The following is a 12521-nucleotide window of genomic DNA, read 5'->3' as shown; positions in this document are numbered from 1 at the left end:
CGAGTTGAAAATTATTTTAGCCGTTAATCCGAGAGCACAGCATGAGGTAGGAAGGCGGGGTAACGCAGCCCTGGCTTCGGGGCCCTGCGGGGCGTCTTAACGCGTACGGTAACGGCTCCGCGTCGGGATTCGGTTGTCTTCAATGGGACCTCGGAAATAGGTGTCCGGCACTGCGAAACTCTGAGAGCAAAGTGCTAGAAAAGTATTGCTGCTTATTGCTGCCGGCCCGCGGCGCCGGGAGGGAGCCGTGAGGCTGCGCGGGCGGACGCGGGGCCGGGCGTGGGCGGAGCCGGGGCCGGTGGGCGGGGCCGCATCGGTCGCTCGGCGCTCGCAGGAGGCGCCGCATCGATAGCTGGGCGCTCGCGGGCGGCCCTGCGGGGCGGCGCGGGCGGCTCCGGCATGGCAGGGCTCGTCAACTTCGAGGATGAGGAGGAGGTGCGGGCCTACCTGCAGAACCTGCACGTCGAGTACAGCTACCAGTGCTTCAAGGAGAAGGACCCGGAGGGTAAGCGGCCCCGCCGTGAGCCCCCTGCCCGCTGCCCCGGGGCCGGCGGGAGCCTCAGCCCCTTCACCGGTGCCTTGCAGGCTGCCAGCTGCTCGCCGACTACCTGGACGCCGTGAAGAAAGACTTCGCGGCGGCGGCGCGGGTGCTGCGCGACAATTGCGACGCGTACGGGCACAGCGAGAGCTGCTACAAGCTGGGCGCTTACCAGGCCATCGGCAAAGGTGGGCTAGGCCTGGCCTCCGCGTGGCTGCCTCGGCTTACCCGCCGTGCCCGGGCTCCCGTTCCTGCCCTCGGGCCTCCAGTTGCCCCAGTCCCCCCCCGCTGCCCCTCACGCTGCGCCGGCGCCGTGGCGGGGGTGTCGCGGGTTCATCACCCGCAGCACGGAGGGTGCCGGGCTGTGGTGGCCCTGCCAGCAGCGTGTGAACCCCTCTGTGCAGGGGCACCTTGACGCGGGGGGGCGGGTGGTGCCTTTGAGGAAGCACAGCGTTTGCATGGTGCCGAACATCTGCATGTCCTCCTGACCTGCAAGGAGGAACCGCCTGTCCTGCCCCTTTTATGGCAACGTAATAAAAGCTGGGAAAAGTTGGAAAACCTTACACTGCTTCCTTCTGAGGAGTCACCTTAGGTTAGCCACATGTATTACTTTTCTTATAATTACATCTGTATAAGCAGTAAATATATCCAGTGCTGAATGTTGCTGTGTGTTCTGTTCTTAAAGTTTGGATTTCTTGTCATCTTGCTGTTCTTTTTTAGAGAAAGTAAGGAAGAAATAAACTTAGACTGGTAACACTGCTTATATAAGTGGGCTGCAAGTCTGTCCAAAATGTATCTGCTGGTACAGTAACGGGAAGCAGTTACATCAGTGAGGCTTCTTCCAAATTACAATAATAAAGGAACTTACTATTTTTACTTTTACTGTAGTTCAAAACTAGTAGTAACCTCACTGGAGGTATAGTGGCAAAAGAACACTTTGCCTAGTGTAAGCTGTTAAGAAATCCATAGATGTAGTAGCGGAAAGAATGTTTAGTGGGTTTGGGATTTTTTTTTTTTTTTGTCTGCATAAGCTGTTGTGATTACTGGGGAGTGGAGGAGGGTTTTCTAACTTGAAGATGTTAGGAAAACCTGTCTGAGACAATGATAGTGCCTTAGAAGTCCAAAATTTTTACTGTAGCATCTAAAGTGAGGGATGCTGTTTCCCAACACTGGGAGGCATGCCGCAAAGCAGAGCGCTTCTATCTGGTTTAGCATGTCCTTACAGTAATCTTTTGGTTTCTTGGCTGACAGGTGGACTCGACCCAGATTTGAAAGCTGCGTACAACTCTTTTACGAAGTCATGTGAGAAAGGTGGGAAGAAGTCAGTAAATGCGTGTCATAGCGTTGGGCTGTTGGCCCATGATGGGAGAGTAAATGATGGTAAGCCCGACCCTGTTGGCGCTAGAGACTATTACACAAAAGCCTGTGATGGCAATTTTGCCCCTAGCTGCTTCAACCTCAGTGTAATATACCTCCAAGGAGCACCTGGGATCCCTAAGGACATGAGCAATGCTTTGAAATACTCGCTGAAAGGGTGTGAGCTGGGGCACGTGTGGGCTTGTGCCAATGCCAGTCGAATGTACAGACTGGGAGATGGCATAGAGAAGAATGATGCTAAGGCAGAGGATTTGAAAAACAGGGCAAAACAGTTGCATAAAGAACAGAAAGAGGCCTCAAGTTCTTTAACGTTTGGGGAGTAAAACTGTCATTATTAAGACTGCAGTTTTAAATAGCAAGTGAACTTGTTATTTAAATTACGAGCTTTTTCACTTAAAATAAATGTCCTGTATTTGGATATGCAAATAAACTTACGTTTTTGTGGATGCAACAAACTACTGACTGCTGTGCCTTTCTAAGTTTTTGAATATAGAAGTTAAGTGTATTGCTGAGATCCTTCCTCTTTAAGGAAACCAAAAACTTCTGGCCTTTTGGAATTTTGTCCACATGATTTCAAGTATGAAAGGCTCACTTTCGTGTCTGGTGCTTCAGTATCAAGCCTTGTGTTTGGACCAGTTCTAACACACACACAAAATCACAGTTGCAAGTATAATCCCAGTGAGGACATTCAGAACTGTGCCATCTCTCTTGCAAGCAGGTGTGGAACTTTGATAGCATGCGCATTTGGTGATCTGCTCTAACACTGCTTTGTACCGCATGGCTGGGGAAGCTTCAGTAGGTTTATTTGCTGAAGTAACATTTGTTATTCTCAAGTTGTGTTCAGACTTGCTGGTATAGTTACTTTGTCATCATACCATCAAAATGGCACTCGTAACTAGGACAAAAAGATGAGTTGTTATAGGGGAAATAATAATTTGATACCTTGCAGATGTTTAAATTATATGTTTAATGTCGTAATTTCATCTGAGAAGTTTTGATTTCTTAATTCAGTCCGTAGGTTTTACAGGTTGTTAGTATAATTATTTCATTTGTGCAAATATTTCTTATTTGATTGTAAATCAATGTTACGGAATTATTTGATATAATTTGATTTCTGAATAATTAACAGTTGGAGCTAAGCCAGAAGTTTCGTGTACATATTCAGTAACAAACTGGGTTCAGGAAGAAAGGCCATGTGGGAAAGCTGTGAAGAAACTGGGGTGGATCAGCTCAGCATACAAGTAAAAGCTGTTGTATAGTTGGTCAGCTTAGATCTAGAAACATTTAAGTCACGTTCAAGTGATGCCAAGCCCAAAACAGTAATGAGCTTGTGTGGTAGTATGTACATAGGAACATATCTGCCTATAGATCTTGCAAGTGAAATAGGCAGGAGAGAAAGGAACTTAATTGGCTCTGCTGGGCAGATGAGCTACAGGCGCAGAGCTTAAGAGAGCAGAAGATTGTGGAAGAATTAAGAGACCTAGGAATTGGCCTAGATCTACTGAATTACCATGTATATCCAAGGCCAGAGATTCCCTTTCAGACAAGGCATGCACATAGGTTTGAATGCCTTTAGCCTGAATGTTGGGTTTAGCTTCTTTTGTCACTGTGTGCCTGACTGCTTTAGGATTGCTCTCCAGCACACCGTGATCACCCCTTATTCAAATGACAGGCAAATTGAACTTGCCTGCCAGCTTCTGAAACGTTATGCTCTATTTTTTATAATACAGATTTAGGGAACAAGGTGCTAACTGATCAGATTTTGGACTCAAATTTATAGCTTACATATACGCAAACTGTTAACTAAATGTACTATTCTGAAGCAGCTGTCTAAATAAGTAGGGCAGTATATGTAAATGTATTCATGCACTGACATGGTCTTTTATAGTATGAATATATGTGAAGTTTGTGATATGCACATGGATGTTTTGCTGTAAACTCACTGCTGGTTTAGAAGATGAATGCTCTGGCTAAGGTCTAACTAAAGGTACAAACTTACTACTGAAGTGAATTAAGTGGGAGAAAAAACCACCACTAGTTTGCCTGTTGTCGCAATTGCAAGCCAAATTGTTAGAATCTCATTGCATGCTGCCTCAGGCAGAGCATGTGTGAGTTAAAGCAGCTCTTCCAACTTCATGCACTTTTAACAGGCCTCTTGGAAGGGCTGTGCTTGCTGCTGGTATAGAAACCCCAGCACATAGTGTAGAGACAGGTACGCTAACGACAGATGGCAGTCCATGAAAACATTCTTGCATACCGTGGGTTTAAGGTTACGGCTCTTGTTTTCAGCAGCCTGAAAAAAATATTAACAGTGGTGAGAAAAATGAGATTAATTTTTCTGTTAACACAGTTAATATTTTATGGCAGTTCGGGAAGGTAAAGCTCTTTTAGAGGAATACACTTTGCCTGATTCTTTGCTAGGTACTGCTCTGGGCATTTTTTTCGCTTGGGAAAGGTAAGTAAATGCTACTTCTGTGGATTGTAACAGTCTAGTAATAAAACAGTTTGGCAGCTGTGTGTTGAGAAGTAAGCAATTACTGGTGGCTCAAGGCATTGGAGAATTAGGTGACATTTTAAGCCAAATCTTTTTTCTGAACTTGTAACGCTTACTGCCTCTGAGTGCCCTGTTCAGATCCCCAGTCCAAACGAACCTGCCCCATAGAGCAGGCTTTCTTTCACCAGGAGTGATTGCCAGTGATTCCCCCTGGGGAACTTCCAGGCAGCACAGCACATGGGCACCTGGGAACATCCTCAATAAAAGTGACATGCATTGCAGATAATTAAAGCCACATATAAAGTGCATGTTGCATTTTTTCATAGCACTTGAGTACTCAGAGACTTGCAGATTTAAACATTATAAAATAAACCTTTTTCATAAAAGCTGTCATACGTGTTAGTATAGGTAAGTTTATGAAGTTATCACCCAATTTTGTACTGCAGGTTGAAAAGGCAAACCCAAATTAAGGAAGGCTCTTTTGTTACACTAAACCATCATCAAAAGCAGTTCAAAGTATTTTCAGGCTGTCTCTGAGCAGTTTGGTGCCTGTTCTGGACACACATCTTTTTTACACAGACATCAGTGATGCTGTAACCGATGCATTAGATGGGTAAAGGCCCCCTCCTGTTTGACCATTTTCCCTCCAAAGTGGTAAAACATCAAAAAAAACCCCAAAACCTAGCTAGTCTCATATCAGTGTATTATAAATTGTATGTAGTTAATTCAAATGCAGTCTATAGCAGACTACAGACACGACTAACAGCAGTCTGCTCTCAACCTAGAGATTATGTTCAGGAGACATACTCAAAATCCGTTATGAGGTGAAAATTGTACTGCAAATCTTGTCTTATAACCATCTTCCTCTGATATTATGAGGGTATTACCAAAAGGCTGATATTTTCCTGCTATTTCTTTTTAACTGATGTTACAAAGGCTAAATTTTATATCCTCTTAGGAAGAAAACTGTTCCTCCAAAGCCTCTGAGGTCATAAATAAAAAGTTATCATAATAGCATACTTGAAAATATGGAAGATGTCTTGATCTTTTCAGGATCAGTGGATTGTCTAAGAAATAAAGGAGTTTATCTCATCTTCGGAGCTCCTAAACCACTGTCTGCTTTCACTTGTTTGTATCGATCTAAGTATACAGCCGACCTCCTTTAGTAAAGCAGCAATATACTTCAGAAGGAATGGTGACCAACTCTTAATTAATTACACAGATTTAGGAATACATGGCTTTAAATGATGAAAGCATTCACTGTGGGATGCCTCCTGCAGCTGTGAAAAGATTGCCAGTGGAGTGTTGGTTTTCTACCAAGATGGTGCCACATCATGTTGTCTTGTTAAGCGTCGTTTGGATTAATTCTGGACAAAAGATGATGCTGGGTAAAGAAGCCGTACAATGTTGCAGAAACAGAAAAGCAGACTTGTTCTGGTGGTTCTGTTTCTGTGTTACATTATAATAAAAGCCCTATCAGTAACAACTCTCTGCAGTGTGTCTGTGAAGGTACTTCTTGCAGCTGTACACACACCCCCAGGTGGAAGGTCTAGGAGACCTTCTATGTCTAATTGCCACACCAAGAAAGCAAAATAAGTGTTCCTTCTTACAGCACAAACTTTTTGTACTATGTGGAAAGAAACTCACTTTGTCAGCAGTTTTTCACTTCACTGTGTGTGAGAGAATTCTCTTAAGTAGCTCTTCTCCTCCTTTGGTAGATGGAGAAGAAAGAAGGAAGAATTCTTCTCTCCCTTGTGCTTCCCAGCATCTCGTCCACTAGACCACCAAATTATACAGTTCTGCTCAGGGTTGGGCTTTTTTGGGGGTGAAGTAAGAAGGCAGAGGGAGGAAAAGGAGTCGTGGTTTAGCAAGAAAACAAATTGGAAAATAAGCAAGATATCCAGCTGTATTATTATTGCAATGATTTGTGCTGGGATAACACCCAGGGGTTCAGTTCAGGTCCTGATATGGGGCCATTTGTGTGCACCTGTAATGACACCCCTGATCCAGAGACCCACGGTCTGATTCAGGATTGTACAAAGTCCCTAGTACATATTTCAGTATCACACACTAGTATCTTGATTTTCCAGACACTGTATCAACAATATGGTCCAGAATCCACACAAAATATATTTATCTAAGACTCTTAAGAACTTCAATGATCAATTCTGTGCCAAATTTTTGAAGTCTAATGTTGTATGTCACATCTGTAGCCTCCCGGTGCTTTCATTTTTCAGTATCCACACTTGAAGCAAACACAATAACCACTAATTACACTACTTTCAGATTATATCGCATATTTCTAATTTGTTGTTACTGCCTTCTACTCTAACACTAGTTACAACTACCAATGTGATTACATACAAATATAATGTAAGCGAACAGCTAATCTACTGCTTACAATTGCCAATGTAATTTGTTCCAAATATGATGTTTTATACTTCTTATATACACACTTCGTTTTACAGTCTTGTTTGTAACATAGTAATCTGGTTTTGTAATGTAGTCTTTTTTTGTAATGCTTTTTTCCCGTAGATTAACTTGTAAGAAATTTGTGTGATACAGAGTTACAAAAATTAAGGCCACTTTGGAGTGGTGATTTCAGATGGGGATTTGTGAACAGTGTAATTGTAATACATACATATGTTTCGATGCGTGAGTATGGTGGGAGTTTGCTGTGAGACCTCATTCTGTCTATGCAAAACTGAAATATGGTGCTTTAAACATACCCTGGAGAGCTTTTCTTTGCAACTGAGAGACTTCTGGTAAAACAGAAGAAAGAAAGAAGATTAAAACTCCACACGTTTATACAGGAGTTGTCACCCACAGCATTCTAGTGCACTTCACCCAGTGAATCACGAGAAATAAGTTGTTTTTCAGCTCACAGAGCCATTACATAGGGAGCTAGGAGAAGAAAGCCCTCAAAGAAAAACATTAATTGCTTGCCCATGATGTAATTTCATGACTTGAAGATAAGGCTAATTTGAATTTATGTTAGGAGTTCCTTATTCTGACAGTCCTCATTTGATACTTCATGGCCTGCTCTGAGCATTTCATTGCTCACAAAGAACACTGCAAAGCAAGCTGTTTTCCTTCCAGCTCTCCTGCGACTGGAAGCACGCCATGTTCCTAGAGCCTCCTGCCCAGGAAACTCTCCTTGCTTTGCAACAACCTCTTCTGCAAATTCCTGAGAAGGAAACCTATATTATCTCTACAGCACGGGAACGGAGAACAAGGCACTGAACACTGAACAACTATTGACTTACTTCAGGTCACACAGTGTCAGTAGGTGCCCAAATTGATTATTATCCAAACAATATTTAGCATGGCAAGGACTTGTCAATTCTTTGACAAGCCAAGAAACACAAAGATGGGAAACTGGCCTTTGAATGTTATTCTGATTATTTTTGTGGAGTATTATTCCGGAAAGATGCAATAGCCACCTCAGCACAAGTGTTACTAATAACTGCTGAAGAGAAAATAAGAAGCTGTGACACTGTCAACACTGCAGGCAGCCTTGCTGTGCTGCCTTCAGGGAAGTGATTTTGTGTGCCTTCTCAAAGTGGAATGTTTTTTCTACGGCATTGTTTGCTTGTTTGTTCTGCAGTTGGTACAGAAGAAATATAACGTATCTTACTTATCAGGTAGGCTGGGACAGAGTGATGTTAGCTGTCACAGGGACGCCAGCCTGCCTCAGTCTGGCAGCTCACACACCATGGTATATTCAGAGAGATTATATATAATTTGAGGTAAAAAGCTTTAGACCGTTTTGAAACGCTGCGCTTATTTAAGTTCTTTTCTGCTGGGTTTTGTGAGTTTTACATGTTCCTCAGAACCTAGGGGCTGATACCAGAGCATGCTAGGGACTGACATAGTTACAAAAGCCATAGAATGAACAAATTCAATACAAGCGATGGTTTCTATAGGAGGAGCACAAAAGTAAAGGCTTTATTATAGCAAAAAGTAAAAACTTCCCATGCCAGTTAACAGTTAACCAAAATATCTCTGCAGTGTACTTTGCTTTGTAATTTCTGTTTTCTGTGTATTAGCATGAAACATCCAAGCATGTTTGCTGACTGCTCTGTTCATCACTCCCGCAACAGCCTATAGACATTTCCAGATCATGCTATCACCCTGTAGTGACAATGCAGATCTATTGATGGTTTAAACTGCAACACAAATTAAAAGCTAGTTGATGCATTTCTATAAATGATAGGAGATGGGTGATCCCTAGTGATCAGCTCTAAGTTTCTGTGAACTTTCTTTCCTAATCTAATGCCATCCTAATATTAAACTAAAGCCTATGGTGAGAATGTATTTTCTTATGCAGTAGCTGTATGTATCCCTAGTGATCTTTAGGTAAGAATGTAAAGCATTCAGTCCTTTCAAATGCAGGACAATTTTGCCTTAGACATTGTGCAGTTACAAGTTGCAACCTAAAGCTATACTTACACCATAGCAGAGCCCTGGAAACATTTTATATATACTATTTTCCCCATTATAATCATTGCGGAGCAATTTCAAGAAAGAGTTTTGATCTATGATTTGAATAAATAACTAACCTCTGCTTCATTTCAGTGACTATTTTCCCTCAGCATTTTGCAGTACTGAGCCAGAATACTTGCTGTCATCCCACAGGCAGATGCATTGCAATATTTGATGAGAACTTCAGGCCAAATTGTGTAAAAATTGTGTATGTTAGAAGCACCAGCTGAAATGCTGCCCTCTGGAGAGCCAAAGGTGAGGTCCTGTGCCAGAGTGCAATGCCAGCATGGTGCACACAACCTGGGGAAATGGCATATAGAGGGAGGCAAAGACATCTGGTGCTCAAGAGCCCACTGCTCACACTGCTGAAGAGCAGCAAGATTCAGGCTGCTCATGCTTCGCTTAGTGCTCTTGAGAGCCATTACTGTTGCCTGGGGACATACATAAGGTGACAGAAAGAAAGTTAGCAACATCTTTTGATGTTTAAGTATGAAAGAAAGAAGCTTTTTGATTCAGTTCCTGTTCAGTAGGCTGAATCACACGTATTGTGAGACTGGGAAACAGATATACCCTTGAAAACTAATTACACTGAATCTTAATAGTGGAAAATTTTCTTTCAGTAAGGTCCTTGTGCAATCTGGGATATGGGATATTTCTCTGCTTTTTTCACGTCGCTGCAAATTGATCAGATGAATGTGTGGAGAGGAATTGATTTGAGTACTCTCTGTACTTGTGGAGTCTTGAACCAGTAAGCCACAAACATAAATGCTGTTTCTTTTTAGAAATCGCTATGTGCAGTGCTGCTCAGCCTATGAATATAGTTAAAACCAAAGGGACTCTGCACACTTTCCGCAGCACATCAAGCATCAGCTTCCCTCAGCGGGGAGCTATGTGATTGTTTTAAAGGACTTGCTGGAGTGTAACTTAGCTTGGCCCGAACACTCCAAGAAGACAGTTCACAGCACAGCTGTTGAAGAAAACCAGGATCACAATACTAGAGAGTCTGAGAAGAAGGGTGGGTTCACAACAAAAATGAGCCAGAATAAATTGCATAGCAGAGGAATTATTTCTAGCTAGAACTTACCTGGCTTTATACAAAATGAGATCAGCTGATCAATTAATTCAAAGTTAATTCTATTGTTTCTCATTGCTCAATCAATAAAAAACAGGGAAAGCCTTTCAATTTGGCCCCTGAAGCATCTCCTGATCCCAGGAAAGCATCATATCAAACGGCTTTCTTCCCTGATGCCTCCAGTGTGCAGCAAGAGCTACAGTAACACTGTGTGTAACAGAAAGCCTGCTAGGACTCCTTATAGATGCTGGACTACCTTCTTTAGCTCTGGAGTTAAACAGATGATGATTTCCAGAGCTTGGTATGTGTCTTCCTAAAGGAAATCATCACAATCCAAAGCCTGTTTTGCTAATTTAATGAAGGAACCAGATCCAGATCATGGCATATTCAGATCAGGTCTTTCCTGGAATATAGTTGCAGATCAGATTAAATTAGCTTTCAAGATATCTGCAAAGTGTCTGGACAACCTGAGGCAGAAATTATTCACAAGTCCAAGACCTCCTCTGTTAATTCTTCTACAATCCATATGGGGTGAAACTCTCAGCAGGAATACATCCCTATGGCACCAACACGTGGCTGTTGATGTGAATTTATTAAATAAGAGCCTGCACAGAGTTTAAACCCTTGTGGCACAGAGGAGTTGAGGGCTGGGACAGAAACATCTTTCATCACAGGCTGATTCACTTTCTATCTGTAGCCATGGCTGAACCAGTGGGTAGGTGCACACACACACAGAGATCTGATTTTTGGAAAATGAACAATTTCTTTAGTCCAGACCCAGCTGTGCATTTATTTGATGGGATTGCAATAGCTGTTTGAAGCATTCCCAGAACCCATTAAAGGCTGAAGAGGGCCCCACCACTTCAGACCGCAGGCAGTCTAAGCGCTCGGAGTGGGTACAAGATTAGAGCTAGCCATCTATATTAAAAAAAAAACAACCCCAACCCCACAACAAAATCCAAATGTTCTCATGATCTGGCGAGCCTTTTGTGTGCTGTCCTCTCTACATGCTGTTCAGCTGTGTTTTTCTTATTTTCCTGTGGGAGGGCTGTTCCCTTGGCTACCAGTGCTGGCCTCTAATAGTTGGCATTTGGGCACTCAGAGCTAACAGGATGAAAACATTGCTCTGTTTTTCTTCCATTCCTGCATAAGCACAGGGAACACAACTGGACAGGTTTCTGGCAGGCAACAGCTCCAGACGATACTACGGCATCAAGTTCTGTGATTTTGCCCTGCTGTGCCCTTCCCCTCCAGGTGCTGCACGGGTAGACGTCTATTTCTGCTGGCCACTGCCTTGTCAGGGAGGTGCTGACGGGAGAGGGGTGAGGTTTGGGGCTTGTTTCTCTGCCCTCCTGCACAGGAGATGGCACTTGCTACCTTCAGCTGCTCCAGCCAGATGTATTTCTTTGTAGCCACATGCATCGGCAGCAGTACATCATAAGGCATAACATGCACAGCTGGTTTCATGCTAACAGGAGGGGCAGGTCATAGCAGACACAGCTAATGCCTGGGAGCTATAATCAGTGTCTCTTAATCTTTCTGGCTTTCTGTATTAAGGACATTGTTGCTTCTGCATTAGAGGAATGAGAATAATCCTGTCTCCTCTCGAGACCTCAAGGTCTCGCCTTCATTTGCCATGAAGTGCTCCATGAAACTCTGTTTCATTAAAGCCTCCACACAGTGACCTTTGCACAATAACCTGCTCTCTGTAGTCCTTCCATAGTCTGAGGCTGCTCTCATTTAAATTACTGTTATTCTGAGGGAATCAAATACATCTTTTCTCTTCTTAAGTGCCTGGAGCAAACTAATGTCCTTCTGCAGTCATGAAATGCAACAAAAGGACCATGATTTAGAGGACAAGGTGAGGCTTGCAATCTCTATGGAAACTGGAAACCAGCGTAATGACAGGGGAGAAAAGGAAGCAAGAATACGGGTCCATCAGATGAACAGAAACCATCAAACCTCAGACAAAAGCTGAGAAAACGAGGCAGTAACTGTGGTGAGTAGATGAAGAGCTGTACACTAGCTAGCTGGGAACCTGGTAAGGACTTGTGATGATCTGCAATCACCAAATAGTGTGGTACAGCAAAAACAAATACAGACACCATGAATCTGTATTGGGAGAAAACGAGGAAAGTCACAAATACGGAAAGGCTATACTGTACAGATTTCCCCCCCCCCCCCATGTTTTCTGTTGTGGCTATACCAGATGCAAATATGAGCAAATCTGATTATTCAGGGATGTGCCTAGCACACATGCTGATTGATCCCGTCTTTGTAAGCAGGGCTGCTGGCTTTGCCCACCAGCAAGGCTCAGAGGATAGAGGAGGCAGCTTGCAGAGGAGGAACATGGGAGGCATTGGTGCAGGAGCTACATTCAGTGTTTAGCTGTTTTCCAGGAATTTGCACTGTTTCTGCCTAGCTCAAGAACAGAGGGAAGGTGATCAGCAGGTCGGTTTGCTGAGCCTGTGTGACCTGCTTTGCATTTCTTGTTGGGAAGATGTGAGGGCTGAAACCTCTCTTTTCAGATGCCAAAGAGGTTAAACTGTAGGGTC

At 43.4% G+C, this 12521-nt stretch overlaps 1 protein-coding gene across 1 annotated transcript; it reads left to right on the top strand.

Annotated features, from left to right (window-relative positions):
- Window positions 1-305: 305 nt before the first annotated feature.
- Window positions 306-2370, top strand: LOC102045922 (cytochrome c oxidase assembly factor 7). Its single transcript, XM_055725292.1, has 3 exons — window positions 306-505; window positions 586-726; window positions 1790-2370. Exons 1-3 carry the CDS (start codon window positions 400-402, stop codon window positions 2236-2238), a joined length of 696 nt encoding a protein of 231 aa, XP_055581267.1. The 5' UTR covers window positions 306-399; the 3' UTR covers window positions 2239-2370.
- The last annotated feature ends 10151 nt before the right edge of the window (window positions 2371-12521 follow it).

This window comes from Falco cherrug, chromosome 12 (assembly GCF_023634085.1).
Source record: "Falco cherrug isolate bFalChe1 chromosome 12, bFalChe1.pri, whole genome shotgun sequence".
NCBI lineage: Eukaryota > Metazoa > Chordata > Aves > Falconiformes > Falconidae > Falco > Falco cherrug.
This window is presented reverse-complemented; position numbering and strand designations above follow the sequence as displayed.